This window comes from Mustelus asterias, chromosome 28 (genome assembly GCF_964213995.1).
Source record: "Mustelus asterias chromosome 28, sMusAst1.hap1.1, whole genome shotgun sequence".
Taxonomy (NCBI): Eukaryota; Metazoa; Chordata; class Chondrichthyes; order Carcharhiniformes; family Triakidae; genus Mustelus; species Mustelus asterias.
The window spans coordinates 9,136,383-9,153,511 of record NC_135828.1 but is presented as its reverse complement, the minus strand read 5'-3'; the positions used below and the strand labels follow the sequence as shown (position 1 = coordinate 9,153,511).

Genomic DNA, 17,129 nt, shown 5'->3' with positions numbered 1-17,129 from the left:
TTAGACGCTGGAGTACTCCCACCTCGTTTGCCACAGAATTGGAGTGGGCGAGGGGCGGACAACGGAAATGTCGGTTGATCTTGGGCGGGAATTTTCGAGCGAGACCATAAAATCCCGCCCATAGAGTTTTACAGCACAAAAAGAGGCCCTTCGGCCCATCAAGCTTGCGCTGGCTATCAAGCTCCTATCAATTCTAATCCATTAAGAAGTCTCTCACAACACCAGGTTAAAGTCCAACAGGTTTATTTGGAATCACTGCGCCGGCGCTCCGAAAACTTGTGATTCCAAACAAACCTGTTGGACTTTAACCTGGTTTTGTGAGAGGCTTCTTACTGTGCCCACCCCAGTCCAACGCCGGCATCTCCACATCATCTCCACATCAAGGAGCATAGGAATTAAGGTGCGAAGGGCAAGGTTTAAAGGGAAGTTTTTTACACAGAGGGTGGTGGGTGCCTGGAACACGCTGCCGGGGGAGGGAGTGGAAGCGGATACAATAGTGACTTTTAAGGGGCATCTTGACAAATACATGAATAGGATGGGAATAGAGGGATATGGTCCCCGGAAGGATAGGGGGTTTTAGTTCAGTCGGGGCAGCATGGTCGGTGCAGGCTTGGAGGGCCGAAGGGCCTGTTCCTGTGCTGTAATTTTCTTCGTTCTTTGTATTCTAATCCCATTTTCCAGCACTTATTCTGTAGCCTTGTATGCTCTGACCTTTCAAGTGCTCATCTATATCTTCAATGTTGTGAGGGTTCCCGCTTCTCTCACCCTTTCAGCAAGTTCTGGACTCCCACCACCCTCTGGTTGAAAGAGATTTTCCTCAAATCCTCTCTAAGTCAACTGCCTCTTACCTTAAATCTGTTCCCCGTGGTTATTGACCCCTCTGGTAAGTAAAGTTCCTTCCTATCTACCCTATCTCTGTGTTTCATAATTCTGTACAAATTGATGAGGCTTCCCCTGCCCCCCCCCCCCTCCCCCTCCCGCTCCCCCCACCCAGCCTTCTCTGGGGAAAACAACCCCAGCCTCTCTTCAGAGTTGAAACACTCGAGCCCAGGCCACGTCCTGGTGAACCTCCTCTGCTCCCTCTCTAGTGCAATCGCACAGTGCGCCTACGTGTCAGTCAAGACCGCAGCCTTTGATAGCGAGTGCTGATGGGCAACGTTTTCTCAGTCACCCTGTCGGCGTTGTCTTACACTCTGTAGTTTGACGATATTGGATGATTTTTCATGGTTAGGATGTAAGAACATTGACTGGTGCTGCTTTGCTGCAGAGCTGTGTGCGCCCAGTTTGCATATTGGCAAAACGAACAGTGAATACATTATCCTGCGGTTCCATGATTATGAAGATAGCTCCTTTCAAACAAGTCGCACCATCCAAAACCAGATGAAAGCATTTGTGACTGGCTCCATCGTTTCAGCAACAATGTCACCCAGTCAAATTTCCAAACCGGCAATTAGAGAGCGAGGCCAGCCGTGAGAGTTCGATTATTTTATTATTCTTTCGTGGGACGCGGCCAGGCCAACACTTTTATTGCCCACCTCCAATTGCCCTTGGAAAGGTAGTGGTGAGCAGCCTTCTGGAGTCAGTCTGGTGTAGGTACACCCGCAGTGCTGTTAGGGAGAAAGTTCCAGGATTTTGAAACAGCGACAGTGAAGGCATGGCCCACATATTTCCAAGCCAGGATGGTGTGTGGCTTGGAGGGGAACTTCAAGATGGTGGTGTTCCCTTGTCCCCTTGTCCTTCTAGGTGGCCCAGAAGATGCTGTTGAAGGAGCCTTGGTGAGTTGCTGCAGTGCATCTTGTGTATGGTACACACTGCTGCCACAGTGACCAGAATCCTACCGCCCCGTCCGCCACGGAATCGGAGCGGGCGAGGGGCGGACAGTGGAAGTGTCCCATTGACTTCCGGCAGGATTTTCTAGTCTCGGTTTGAGTGAGGTTGTAAAATCCTGCCCAGAGTGTGGGTGGTGGAAGGAATGGATGTTGAAAGTGGTGGATGAGGTGCCAATCAAGCGGGGCTGCTTTGTCTTGGATGGTGCCAAGCTTCTTGAGTGTTGTTGGAGCTGCACCCATCCAGGCAAGTGGGGAGTATTCCATCACACTCCTGACTTGTGCCTTGTAGATGGTGGACAAGGTTTTGGGAGTCAGGAGTTGCTCGCCCCTGACTTCCTAGTTTCTGACTTGCTCTGGTAGCTGCAGTATTTCTATGGCTGGGTCCAGTTCAATGTTTTGGTTGATTTGTTTTTGGTTGATCTTGGTTTCAGAGAAAGCTTGGCACAACATCGTGGGCCGAAGGGCCTGTTCTGTGCTGTACTGTTCTATGTTCTATGGTAGACTGGTCATGAGTTTTTTCTCTCTCTTTTGATTGGTCAGTTGTATATATTGGTCAACAATAGTTGGTCTCTAGTGCAATTCTACACCAGCTGATGAATGTTTAAAGTTCTGATTGACTTCATGTGACATAATTAGGTCACCATGAAAAGGAATAGGTGTGGTTGTATTGGTTGGTGATGAATCAGTGTGTGTTTGTCCTCCACACACACATTTGCTTTTAAAATCTCGGCACGAGAGAGCGACATTGTTTTAAGTTGCGTTGAGGTTGATTGGCCAATGCACCAATAGTCGTCTAACACTTGGACGGAGTTGGGTGAAGCAGTATCAGTTGCTCAGATTGAATTCACATTGTCTTTGTAATACTCTGAGCAATTGGAATGGTGCAATCTATTTCCCCAGCACCTTTTAAGTCTCAGTCACTCCTCCACACAGCGAGAACCGGTTGGGAGAGCAGAGGAAGGTTGACTTCCCTTTTCCCTTCTAAAGTGGAGGACAACCCCCCCCACCCACACCACACACATCTGTTGTATTCCATCAGGGGGCAATGGTGTTTGGTTTTAAACTTAAAATGCCCGTTTGGGAACACACTGAGCTGCTGCCAGAAATGCGCCCGGCTAGCTCAGTCGGTAGAGCATGAGACTCTTAATCTCAGGGTCCTGGGTTCGAGCCTCACGTTGGGCGTCATTGTTTTTAGGGGGCGTAGGTTCAAGGTGCGAGGGGCAAGGTTTAAAGGAAATGTACGAGGCAAGTTTTTACACAGAGGGTGGTGAGTGCCTTGAACCCACTGCCGGGGCAGGTAATGGAAGCAGATACGATAGTGACTTTCAAGGGGCGTCTTGACAAATACATGAATAGGATGGGAATAGAAGGATATGGTCCCCGTTTTTAGTTCAGTCGGGCAGCGTGGTTGGTGCAGGCTTGGAGGGGCCGAAGGGCCTGTTCCTGTGCTGTAATTTTCTTTGTTCTTTGCTCCTCATCACACCAGCCCACCGCAGAAACGATAAACTTTCCAACATCGCTTTGACAGCTGCCTGATGTGCAAGGGAAAGCGATTTTCTACAAGCTGTTGGTAGGGGCTGCACGGTGGTCCGCGCCGCTGCCTCTCAGCGCCGGGGATCCAGGTTCGATTCCCGGCCTGGGCCACTGCCTGTGCGGAGTCTGCACATTCTCCCCGTGTCTGCGTGGGTTTCCTCCGGGTGCTCCGGTTTCCTCCCACAGTCGTAAAGACATGCTGGTTAGGGTGCATTGGCCGTGTTAAATTCTCCCTCAATGGGATGGTCGATTGTGCTGGCTGCTTTGCCGAGGCAGCGGGAAGTGTGGATGGAGTCAATGGATGGGAGGATGGTTTGCGTGATGGACTGGGCTACGCTCACAACCCTTTGTAGTTTCCTGTGATGAACCATGTCCCCTTGAATTTAATTGTATATATTTAATACACACTGAATATTTCATAAATTATAGAAAGTACTTCATTTGTGTATTATAGAACTCTTGTCAACTTTAAATGGTAAAGACCAAAGAAATGTTAACACTTTGGACGCAGAGGGAGCGCACAGCTCTCCCAGTCGATGTTGTGAGCAATCAGCACGCACCTTGCTTCACTTGCCCTTGTTTTATGTGCATCATTTCAGCCATACTGGCAGGAAAAAAAACTACACGGACAGGAATCAGCGGAATGTGGCAATCCTGAGTGTGGGTACTGGTTAATAAAATGTCTTGTGGGGCCACACTCAGAACCCTGATGGGCCGCACGTGGACCTTGGGCCGCAGGTTCCCCACCCAACCCCCGCCTTCCCACTGAGCCAGAGTCTGCCCGTGCTGTCTGGCACATTGAGCTGGAGGATGTGGTGAGGGGGGGGGGGGTCTCCCCTCTGAGGCAGGTTAATGAGATGATCTCCCCTGTTCCACCACGACGCACACGTGTTCCATTGGCTTTAATATTTAAACTGACGGCTTCAGAACCCGTTCGGTGAATCGGTCGGATTTCGAAAGCAAACATCTTTGCAAAGTTCCCTGTGCAGCAACAAAGAAGAAGAAGGGAGAAGGCAAATGGAACGGAGGTCTGTGTGCGCGATTCGCTGGGAACTGCCAAAGGGGGGGGGGGTAGTCTATGTTGACAATGCACAATCCTCCCCTGTAATAAAGACATCTCTGTGAGAGCTGAACTGAATGAAATGAACTTTGTCCCAAGCCAAAAATATAGGAAACCGACTGCTGATCACATTGAGGGCTTTGAAAAACATTGCCTCTTGTTTGCATAGTGGGACGTAACAAAGAGTGCTGTCCAAACATTAAGTGGTATTGCATGTCTGCTACTGGAGACCTGCCACCCCCTTTCCCCCCACCCTCCCCCAGTCTTGTGGAAGAGGTGAACTGGATCACTTTGATTCAGGAATGAGCGTCACTCAGTCACAATGAGTTTTCTCTGTCTGTTTATGTTGAGACGTTGGGGGGGGCGGTGGGGGGTGGTTTCCTTTTCCAAACTCCAGCGGCCCACCTGTGGCTCCCCGCGCAGCCCCGAACCACTCCCAGCCTAGTCTGCCTCTGCCGGACAGACACAGCTCGATTCCAAACCCTTGCCCTCCCTCGTGAACCATTCGGTGCTAAAGAGGTTTGCGGCTTCCTCCTGGTCCACCCCCCACCCCCCGACCCCCCATCCCTCGACCCCCCCCGACCCCCCACCCCTCGACACCCCCGACCCCCCACCCCCCGACCCCCCACCCCCCGACCCCCATTTCTTCAGAAGGAACTCTTCAAAACGCAGCGAATGAAAATACAACAAAACTTACTCCCATTTATAAATCAAAGGAAGGGTTTAATAAAGAAACATCATTGTTCCAAACTTGGGGCCTCGCCCTGGGCCACACTCAGCTCCCCCACAATTCTACATAGTTCCTTATTTATAGTGAGTCAGCTGACTATTACATCACTCTGTGATTGGTTCCATGGTTTACTGGGTCAGCTGACCCTTACATCTTGTTCCCATTGGTCACATTACATCCAATACAAAGTTGTCAGCGGTTACATTCTAACACCCCCCCCCCCCCCCCTCTTCCACTCTTGGCTCATCCAAAGCTTTCACTCCCTGTATCCCCCTTGCACCAAGTCCCAACCCCCGCACTGCTCCCTGACCGACATTGGCTCCTGGTCCAGTTCTGAATTTCTCACTCTTTGTGTGGGATTTTCCTCCTCCCCGGCGGAGTGCTTTGTGGCGGCCCACCATTGGCCGCTGGTGGAGGGATCTTGTGATCCTGTTGTTGTCAATGGGTCACCCCATTGTCTACACCCTCTGTCACCTGCGGGACTCGATTTGATTTGATTTATTATTGTCACATGTATTAACATACAGTGAAAAGTATTGTTTCTTGCGCGCTATACAGACAAAGCATACCGTTCATAGAGAAGGAAAGGAGAGGGGGCAGAATGCAGTGTTACAGTCATAGGGCGGCACAGTGGTTAGCACTGCTGCTTCACAGCTCCAGGGTCCCGGGTTCGATTCCTGGCTCGGGTCACTGTCTGTGTGGAGTTTGCACATTCTCCTCGTGTCTGCGTGGGTTTCCTCCGGGTGCTCCGGTTTCCTCCCACAGTCCAAAGATGTGCAGGTTAGGTTGATTGGCCAGGTTAAAATTGCCCCTGAGATGCGTAGGTTAGAGGGATTAGCGGGTAAAATATGCGGGGGTAGGGCCTGGGTGGGATTGTGGTCGGTGCAGACTCGATGGGCCGAATGGCCTCCTTCTGCACTGTAGGGTTTCTATGTTTCTATAGCTAGGGTGTAGAGAAAGATCAACTTAATGCGAGGTAGGTCCATTCAAAAGTCTGACAGCAGCAGGGAAGAAGCTGTTCTTGAGTCGGTTGGTACGTGACCTCAGACTTTAGTATATTTTTCCCGAAGGAAGAAGGTGGAAGAGAGAATGTCCGGGGTGCGTGGGGTCCTTAATTATGCTGGCTGCTTTGCTGAGGCAGCGGGAAGTGTAGACAGAGTCAATGGATGGGAGGCTGGTTTGCGTGATGGATTGGGCTACATTCACGACCTTTTGTCATACCTTGCGGTCTTGGGCAGAGCAGGAGCCATACCAAGCTGTGATACAACCAGAAAGGGTGCTTTCTATGGTGCATCCGTAAAAGGGAGGGGGGTGGGGGGAGATTTCAGCTTTTGTTTTCAAACCTTTCTGCGACCTTGCCCCTTCCTATCCGTGTAACCTCCTCCAGCCCCATAACCATATCCCCCCCCTCCCCCCGCCCGAGATATCTGTGCTCCACTGAATCTCACTTCTGGTGCCTCCCTGATTGGCCTCCATTGCTGTGGGTCTGGAGTCACATGTACGCCAGACCAAGTAAGGGCTGCCAAGGCCTCCTTCCCCATGTGTAACTCCCTGTTGGCGCAGGGACGTGTATAGATTCATCCAGTCAGTGTCGTGGGTTCACACCATTTAAGGGACACTCTGGACATCTGTCACAAGACATTTCCGGATAGCAGCAAGATCCCTGCGATCCTTTCAAAAGCTGCAGTGGCCACGTCAGGAATAACAGCAGGTGTGAGTAAGTTACTAACAATGTAGCTTCAGTAACACATTAATCTTTTACAGGTTAAGTGTATCCCCAGGTGATTAGTAATTATGCCGGGCATTCACTATTTAGTGAGGTTGTGCCCACAGCGGAGTTACAGATTCACAAGGCGGGTGTTTGCACAGAGTAAGCAGAGCCCGTAAAGGCCCGGACGGAGCCTGCGCACGGGCCCGGACGGAGCCTGCGCACGGGCCCGGACGGAGCCTGCGCACGGGCCCGGACGGAGCCTGCGCACGGGCCTGGAGGAAGCCTGCGCACGGGCCCAGACGGAGCCTGCGCACGGGCCCGGACGGAGCCTGCGCACGGGCCCGGACGGAGCCTGCGCGGGGGCCCGGACGGAGCCTGCGCACGGGCCCGGACGGAGCCTGCGCACGGGCCCGGACGGAGCCTGCGCACGGGCCCGGACGGAGCCTGCGCACGGGCCCGGACGAGAGCCTGCACACGGGCCCAGACAGAGCCTGCGGACGGGCCCGGATGGAGCCTGCACATGGGCCCAGACAGAGCCTGCGCACGGGCCCAGACGGAGCCTGCACACGGGCCCAGACAGAGCCTGCGGACGGAGCCTGCGCGGGGGCCCGGACGGAACCTGCGCACGGGCCCGGACGGAGCCTGCACACGGGCCCAGACAGAGCCTGCGGACGGGCCCGGACGGAGCCTGCGCGGGGGCCCGGACGGAACCTGCGCACGGGCCCGGACGGAGCCTGCACACGGGCCCAGACAGAGCCTGCGCACGAGCCCGGACGGAGCCTGCGCACGGGCCCGGACGGAGCCTGCGCACGGGCCCGGACGGAGCCTGCGCACGGGCCCGGACGGAGCCTGCGCAGGGGCCAGGACGGAGCCTGCACACGGGCCCGGACGGAGCCTGCACAGGGGCCAGGACGGAGCCTGCACACGGGCCCGGACGGAGCCTGCGCACGGGCCCGGACGGAGCCTGCGCACGGGCCCGGACGGAGCCTGCGCACGGGCCCGGACGGAGCCTGCGCGGGGGCCCGGACGGAGCCTGCGCGGGGGCCCGGACGGAGCCTGCGCGGGGGCCCGGACGGAGCCTGCGCACGGGCCCGGACGGAGCCTGCGCACGGGCCCGGACGGAGCCTGCACACGGGCCCAGACAGAGCCTGCGGACGGGCCCGGACGGAGCCTGCACATGGGCCCAGACAGAGCCTGCGCACGGGCCCAGACGGAGCCTGCGGACGGAGCCTGCGCGGGGGCCCGGACGGAACCTGCGCACGGGCCCGGACGGAGCCTGCACACGGGCCCGGACAGAGCCTGCAGACGGGCCTGCGCGGGGGCCCGGACGGAACCTGCGCACGGGCCCGGACGGAGCCTGCACACGGGCCCAGACGGAGCCTGCGCACGAGCCCAGACGGAGCCTGCGCACGAGCCCGGACGGAGCCTGCGCACGGGCCCGGACGGAGCCTGCGCACGGGCCCGGACGGAGCCTGCGCACGGGCCCGGACGGAGCCTGCACACGGGCCCGGACGGAGCCTGCACAGGGGCCAGGACGGAGCCTGCGCACGGGCCCGGACGGAGCCTGCGCACGGGCCCGGACGGAGCCTGCGCACGGGCCCGGACGGAGCCTGCGCACGGGCCGGGACGGAGCCTGCGCACGGGCCCGGACGGAGCCTGCGCACGGGCCGGGACGGAGCCTGCGCACGGGCCCGGACGGAGCCTGCGGACGGGCCCGGACGGAGCCTGCGCAGGGGCCGGGACGGAGCCTGCGCAGGGGCCGGGACGGAGCCTGCGCACGGGCCGGGACGGAGCCTGCGCGGGGACCGGGACGGAGCCTGCGCGGGGGCCCGGACGGAGCCTGCGCGGGGGCCCGGACGGAGCCTGCGCGGGGGCCCGGACGGAGCCTGCGCGGGGGCCCGGACGGAGCCTGCGCGCGGGCCCGGACGGAGCCTGCGCGCGGGCCCGGACGGAGCCTGCGCGGGGGCCCGGACGGAGCCTGCGCGGGGGCCCGGACGCAGCCTGCGCGCGGGCCCGGACGGAGCCTGCATGTTGCTCAATGTTACAGGGATAGGGCCTGTGTGGGATTGTTGTCGGTGCAGGCTCGATAGGCTGAATGGCCGCCTCCTGCACTGTCTGGATTCTATGATCTAAATCAACAGATGAAGGAAGGAGGAATAGAAGGTGAAAGGGGCATTGGGAGGAGACTTTGTGGAGCATGAGCACCAACCTAAATCTGTTAGGCCGCATGTCCTGTTTCTGTGCTGCACCTTGACCCAAGGCAGAGAGACTGTTCGTACAATCTGGAGCTGAGCAAATAGGTTTAAACTCCTTCAGCAATTGCACAAACATTCACATTTCAAACAGCTCCATCGGCCTGTTTAGTTAATTTGAGGATCTTTGGTTTCACACAGAGGAACTGGGACGTGAACCATTGAGATTGCAGCTTATGGCCCCTCTAGTGGCCGAGTTGTGAAGTGCAGTTGGTGGCAGCCATGCTGAGCTGTATGGAAGTGACTGTCTGCAGTGCACTGTGTATTACCCCTGTGCTCGCGTAGGCTGCCGATCCCACAACACTTCCATTTTAAAATTCTCCCCCTTTATTTTCAGTCTTCCCATCACTTCACCCCTCCTTATCCCTGTAACAGCCTCCTACATCCCTCTCTGCACTCCTCCAAATGTGGCACCTTCAACATCCCCGGTTTTGCCATTGGCAGCCGTGCCTTCAACTGCCCTAAGTTCTGAGATTCCCTTTTCCAAACTTCAGTTTAGTTCAGTTGGCTGGACGGCTGGTTCATGATGCCGAGCGATGCCAACAGCGCGAGTTCAATTCCCGGAGCGGCTGAGGTTATTCCTGAAGGCCTCACCTTCTCGACCTTCGCCTGAGGTGATCTTCAGATTAAAATCACCACCAGTCAACTCTCCCTCCTCATTGGAGAGAGCAGCCTGTGGTCATCTGGGACTAAAGTTAAAGTTTATTTATTAGTCACAAGTAGCCCAGCCCATCACGCAAACCAGCCTCCCATCCATTGACTCTGTCTACACTTCCCACTGCCTCGGAAAAGCAGCCAGCATAATTAAGGACCCCACGCACCCCGGACATTCTCTCTTCCACCTTCTTCCGTCGGGACAAAGATACAAAAGTCTGAGGTCACGTACCAACCGACTCAAGAACAGCTTCTTCCCTGCTGCCATCAGACTTTTGAATGTTGATCTTTCTCTACACCCTAGCCAAGACTGTAACACTACATTCTGCATTCTCTCCTTTCCTTCTCTATGAACAGTATGCTTTGTCTGTATAGCACGTAAGAAACAACACTTTTCACTGTATGTTAATACATGTGACAATAATAAATCAAATCAAATACATTAACACTGCAATCAAGTTACTGTGAAAATCCTCTAATCACCACACTCCTGCGCCTGTTCGGGTACACTGAGGGAGAATTCAGCATGGCCCATGCACCCTAACCCGCACGTCTTTCAGACTGTGGGAGGAAACCTGAGCACCCGGAGGAAACCCATGCAGACACGGGGTGAATGTGCTGCACAGACGGTGATCCAAGCCGGGAATCGAACCCACGTCCCTGGCGCTGTGAGGCAGCAGTGCTAACCACCGTGCCACCTCATGACTATGGTGACTCTAACCTTTAATATTCCAGATTTGTTCATTAAATTAAAAATTTTCCCTGCTGCCTTGGTGGGATTTGAACTCCCAAGAGCTTTAGCCCTTGCCTTTGGATTATTAGACCAGTAACTTTGCCGCGATGCCAACATCTTCCCTCCACGCCAATCCCCCCACACCCCTCTTTCAATGCAGAACATTTTTAAACCTTCCGTGAGCAGGAAATAGAACATAGAACAGTACAGCACAGAACAGGCCCTTCGGCCCACGATGTTGTGCCGAGCTTTATCTGAAACCAAGATCAAGCTATCCCACTCCCTATCATCCTGGTGTGCTCCATGTGCCTATCCAATAACCGCTTAAATGTTCCTAAAGTATCTGACTCCACTATCACTGCAGGCAGTCCATTCCACACCCCAACCACTCTCTGCGTAAAGAACCTACCTCTGATATCCTTCCTATATCTCCCACCACGAACCCTATAGTTATGCCCCCTTGTAATAGCTCCATCCACCCGAGGAAATAGTCTTTGAGGCAAATAAAAATAACATTTCTCCGGACTAACGTGTCGTCGGGAATGGTGACCTAGAAATGCCTGCAGGACCCGTTGTGAATCGGGGATATTTTGGCAATGCTTTTGAAGTGCTAAGCGTCACTCACTTAGTCTTGCTTTGGCTTGACTTACAGATCAGCATCTTCATGACCCACCTATCGAACTACGGCAACGACCGGCTGGGCCTGTACACGTTTGAGAGCCTGGTGAAGTTTGTCCAGTGCTGGACCAACCTGAAACTACAGACCTTGCCGCCCATAAAACTGGCAGCCAAATACTTTGAGCTGTTCCCAGAGGAGAAGGACCCCTTGTGGCAGGTAAGAGCATTGTTTCAGCTCCTGGCCGCGGCTACCTGCTCCGTGGAGTAGGCAGTGGATGCTGACTGGTCTTACTACACCTGAAACGTTATTACATTTCTGTGGTATGTTTGTCTCGGGAGAAACTGCTAACCTGCCTCAGCTGTCGGGGTGCACTCAAAGTACCGTGAAGCAGGAACTACTGGGATTCAGCTATCCTTACTGTTACCAGAAAATTTTTTCTCTGATCACCCTTTTAAGCATTATTTCTTCTTTTAAAACTTTGGAAAATTGGGCGGGGATCCTGGATTCAGGATTCAATCCTGGACCGGGGAGCGGCGCGGGCTTGGAGGGCCGAAGGGCCTGTTCCTGTGCTGTATTGTTCTTTGTTCTTTGTTCTAAAACTTAACTGCTGGCGTCCCACAGTCCCACCAGGAACTGGTGCCTATATTTACAAAGCAGTATTTTCTTTGAGGGAGCTATGAATGTGTGTGTGGGCTCACACTGGAGAACCCTCTGGAATACTAGAAGACTGGAAGACTCTGGAAGTGCCAGAGGACTGGAGAGTGGCGAATGTGGTTCCTCTGTTTAAGAAAGGGAATAGAAATGACCCTGGTAATTATAGGCCGGTTAGTCTTACTTCGGTGGTCGGTAAGTTGATGGAAAAGGTCCTTAGGGATAGGATTTACGACCATTTAGAAAGATGCAGCTTAATCCGGATAGTCAGCACGGATTTGTGAAGGGCAAGTCTTGCCTCACAAATTTGATAGAATTTTTTGAGGAGGTAACTAAGTATGAAGATGAAGGTAGTGCAGTTGATATCATATACATGGATTTTAGTAAGGCGTTTGATAAAGTTCCTCACGGTCGGCTTATGAAGAAAGTAAGGATGTGTGGGATAGAGGGAAAGTTGGCCGATTGGATAGGTAACTGGCTATCTAACAGAAGACAGAGGGTGGTGGTGGATGGAAAATTTTCAGACTGGAAACCGGTTACCAGCGGAGTGCCACAGGGATCAGTGCTTGGTCCTCTGCTATTTGTAATTTTTATAAATGACTTAGAGGAGGGGGCTGTAGGGTGGATCAGTAAATTTGCTGATGATACCAAGATTGGTGGAGTAGTGGATGAGGTGGAGGGCTGTTGTAGGCTGCAAAGAGACATAGATAGGATGCAAAGCTGGGCTGAAAAATGGCAAATGGAGTGAGTCCCTTACAAATGCGAGGTGATTCATTTTGGTAGGACAAATTTAAATGTGGATTACAGGGTCAAAGGTAGGGTTCTGAAGAATGTGGAGAAACAGAGAGATCTTGGGGTTCATATCCATAAATCTCTGAAGGTTGCCACTCAAATGGATAGAGCTGTGAAGAAGGCCTATAGTGTGTTGGCGTTCATTAACAGGGAGTTTGAGTTTAAGAGCCGTGGGGTTATGCTGCAACTGTACAGGACCTTGGTGAGACCGCATTTGGAATATTGTGTGCAGTTCTGGTCACCTCACTACAAGAAGGATGTGGAGACACTGGAGAGAGTGCAAAGGAGATTTACCAGGATGCTGCCTGGTTTGGAGGGTAGGTCTTATGAGGAAAGGTTGAGGGAACTTGGGCTTTTCTCTTTGGAGCGGAGGAGGTTGAGAGGAGACTTGATAGAGGTTTATAAGATGATGAGGGAGATAGATAGAGTGAACGTTCAAAGACTATTTCCTCGGGTGAATGGAGCGGTAACTAGGGGGCATAACAATAGGGTTCATGGTGGGAGATATAGGAAGGATGTCCGAGGTAGGTTTTTTACTCAGAGAGTGGTTGGGGTGTGGAATGGACTGCCTGCAGGGATAGTGGAGTCAGAAACTTTAGGAACATTTAAGAAGCTATTGGATAGGCACATGGAGCACTTCGGGATGATAGGGAGGAAATAGCTTGATCTGGGTTTCAGACAAAGCTCGGCACAACATCGTGGGCCGAAGGGCCTGTTCTGTGCTGTACTGTTCTATGTTCTATTAATGGAATCCCTGCAGTGCAGAAGGAAGACTTTTGTCCCAGTGAGTCTGCACTGACTCTCGGACAGAGCATCCCACCAAGCCCTGTCCCCGTAACCCCACATATTTACCCTACTAATCCCCCTAACCTGCACATCTTTGGACATTAAGGGGCAATTTACCATGGTCAATCCACTCAACCTGCACATCTTTGGACAATAAGGGGCAATTTAGCATGACCAATTACCCTAATCTATACACCTGCTGAATTGAAGTGAATAGTCTGGGTTGGGCTTGCAAATCCAGTGCGGAGTAGGCAGCGGTACTACGGACACCTGCATCCTGCAGATCATGTGTACAGTTCTGGTCACCCTATTATAGAAAGGATATTATTAAACTAGAAAGAGTGCAGAAGAGATTTACTAGGAGGCTACCGGGACTTGATGGTTTGGGTTATAAGGAGAGGCTGAATAGACTGGGACTTTTTTCCCCCTGGAGCATAGGAGGCTGAGGGGTGATCTTCTAGAGGTCTATAAAATAATGAGGGGCAGAGATCAGCTAGATAGTCAATATCTTTTCCCAAAGGTAGGAGAGTCTAAAACTAGAGGGCATAGGTTTAAGGTGAGAGGGGAGAGGTACAAAAGGTCCAGAAGGGCAATTTTTTCACACAGAGGGTGGTGAGTGTCTGGAACAAGCTGCCAGAGGTAGTAGTAGAGGCGGGTACAATTTTGTCTTTTAAAAAGCATTTAGACAGTTACATGGGTAAGATGGGTATAGAGGGATATGGGCCAAATGCGGGCAATTTGGACTAGCTTAGGAGTTTAAAAAAAAGGGGCAGCATGGGCAAATTGGCCCGAAGGACCTGTTTCCATGCTGTAAACCTCTATGACTCTATGTATATCTACTGTAGCCAGTTTAGATTTGGCACGGAGGCAACTGAGATTATAATGTTTTCCATCCTGGCAGTAATTAATACTCACAACAGTGGACAAGCTGATATTTGACAAGTTACGTAGCCACTCTCAGGAAGATTGTATGTAGTTTGGAGCACAATACAAAGCCTAGTTTGACCTCAATCCAAATGTTGAAGGCATCTGTTTCAGATCTTTCGCTCAAGACTGTTGCGATTGCAGGATGGTGATGATGTTTCTTGGGATATCCAAACCTTGGGATGGCAATCCACAGAACCTCGCGATTTACTGAGTCATATATTCTTTTCCAGAACCCGTGTGATGATAAACGACATAAAGACATTTGGTCCAAAGAGAAAACCTGTGACCGGCTTCCCAAGTTCCTCATCATCGGCCCACAGAAAACCGGTAACCCTCACTTTCAAATTTCACTCAGCTTCATAAGTTAAGCTTTAGAATAGCGTCATTTTGATGTTGGCATCTGAAAGAGCCGGGAATAATAATTTTGAAAATAATCCAGATTTTCTTCAGAGTGCTGAGCTCAGACTGATACTGGAACAGGTTGACGCTCCATGGAAAGTAAGAGCAGGAGTAGGCCATTCAGCCCTTCGAGCCTGCTCCACCATTCAATATGATCATGCCTGATCCTCCATCTCAATGCCGTAATCCCGCTTTCTCCCCATATCCCTTGATGCCATTAAAATCTTAAAAATTTATCTATCTCTTTTTCTTAAATATATTCAGTGACCTCTGCAACCTTCTATGAGAGAGAATTCCACAGGTTCACCACCCCTGAGTGAAGAAATTTCTCCTCACCTCAGTCCTAAATGGTCTATCTCATATCCTGATACTTCTTTTATTCATTCATTGGCATCGCTGGCTGGGCCAACATTTGTTGCCCATCCCCAGTTGCCCGAGGGCAGTTGAGAGTCAGCCACATTGCTGTGGCTCTGGAGTCACATGTAGGCCAGACCGGGTAAGGATGGCAGATTTCCTTCCCTGAAGGACATTCGTGAACCAGATGAGTTTTCCGACGATTGACAATGGTTTCATGGTCATCAGTAGATTCTTACTTGATTCCAGATTTTTTTGAATTCGAATTCAAATTCCACTATCTGCCGAGGCGGGATTCGAACCCGGGTCCCCAGAACATTAGCCGAGTTTCTGGATTAATATGCGTGATAATACCACTAGGCCATCGCCTCCTCAAATTGATACTGGGTGGAATTTTCCCGTCCCGCCCGCCACAGGAATCGTAGCGGACGAGGGGCGGACCATGCGAAGGTCCGTTGACCTCGGATGGGATTTTCTGGTCTTGGGACGAGTACGGCCGGAAAATCCCGCCCTCTGTGCCCCCTGGTTCTAGATTCCCCAACCAGGGAAAACATCCTCCCTGCATCTGGTCTGTCCAGTCCTGTTAGAATTTTATACATTTCAATCAAATCTAAACTCTAGTGAACACCGGCCCAGTCCAACCAATCTCTCCTCATAGACAGTCTCGCCAACCCCGGTATCAGTCTCATGAACCTCCACTGTGCACTCCCGCCATGGCAAGTTATTCAGTGTGGTACTGGGAGAGTGCTGCACTATCAGTGGTACCGCTAAGATATTAAAGAAATTGTGATGCTCCTTGGAGGAAGTGCAGGAGAATTTGGGTGCCCTGGACAGCTGAGAAAACAATCCCAGAATAAAATACCTTAGTAAATGTTTAAGGGATTGACAGGCTGCCCTGGTTTGCTTATGTACCGACAATCCATGCACGTCAAAGTAATTCATTGTGACATACTTTGAGGTATTGCTAAGAGATGTCGCGGGGAGGTGATGACCCAGTGGTATTATTGCGAGACTATTAATCCAGAAACTCGGCTAATGTTCTGGGGACCCGGAATCCCGCCACGGCAAATGGCGGAATTTGAAAAAATATCTGGAATTACGAATCTACTGATGACCATGAAACCATTGTCGGAAAAACCCATCTGATTCACTAATGTCCCTTTAGGGAAGGAAATCTGCCGTCCTTACCCCTGTCTGGCCTACATGTGACTTCAGAGCCACAGCAATGTGGTTGACTCCCAACTGCCCTCTGAACAAGAGCAACCAGGGATGGGCAATAAATGCTGGCCAGCCAGTGACACCCATGTCCCCACGAATGAATGAAAGAAAGTGGGAAGGTGTTATTTATACACATTTGTTTTGTAAATTTGAATATAATTCTAGAGTCAGTTAGTGGGGGGGAGGAAATGCAGTTTGCTCCTTGAAAGTGGAGTCACAGGTGGACAGAGTGGTGAAGAAGGCATTCGGCATGCTTGGTTTCATTGGTCAGGACATTGAGTTGGGACGTCTTGTTGAAGTTGTACAAGACATTGGTAAGGCCACACTTGGAGTACTGTGTACAGTTCTGGTCACCCTATTATAGAAAGGATATTATTAAACTAGAAAAAGTGCAGAAAAGATTTACTGGGATGCTACTGGGACTTGATGGTTTGAGTTATAAGGAGAGGCTGGATAGACTGGGACTTTTTTCTCTGGAGCGTAGGAGGCTGAGGGGTGATCTTATAGAGATCTATAAAATAATGAGGGGCATAGATCAGCTAGGTAGTCAACATCTTTTCCCAAAGTTTGGGGAGCTAAAACTAGAGGGCAGAGGTTTAAGGTGAGAGGGGAGAGACACCAAAAGGGTCCAGAGGGACAATTTGTTCACACAGAGGGTGGTGATTGTCTGGAACAAGCTGCCAGAGGTAGTAGTAGAGGTGGGTACAATTTTGTCTTTTAAAAAGCATTTAGACAGTTACATGGGTAAAATGGGTACAGAGGGATATGGGCCAAATGTGGGCAATTGGGATTAGCTTAGTGGTTTAAAAAAAAGGGCAGCATGGACCAGTTGGGCCGAAGGGCCTGTTTCCATGCTGTAAACCTCGATGACTCTAATGTTT

At 51.9% G+C, this 17,129-nt stretch overlaps 1 protein-coding gene and 1 non-coding gene across 7 annotated transcripts in view; both read left to right on the top strand.

Annotated features, from left to right (window-relative positions):
- The window catches only part of ndst2a (N-deacetylase/N-sulfotransferase (heparan glucosaminyl) 2a), a 567,251-nt gene that overhangs the window by 539,623 nt on the left and 10,499 nt on the right, over positions 1-17,129 (top strand). For all 6 annotated transcript variants that reach the window (XM_078199425.1, XM_078199429.1, XM_078199428.1 and 3 more), the window contains 2 exons: positions 11,155-11,337; positions 14,508-14,604. In XM_078199425.1, the coding sequence (XP_078055551.1) occupies positions 11,155-11,337; positions 14,508-14,604 (280 nt within the window). The remainder of the gene's footprint in view (positions 1-11,154; positions 11,338-14,507; positions 14,605-17,129) is intronic.
- Positions 2,939-3,011, top strand: trnak-cuu (transfer RNA lysine (anticodon CUU)). The gene has a single exon. It is a non-coding gene; the product is annotated as a tRNA-Lys (tRNA).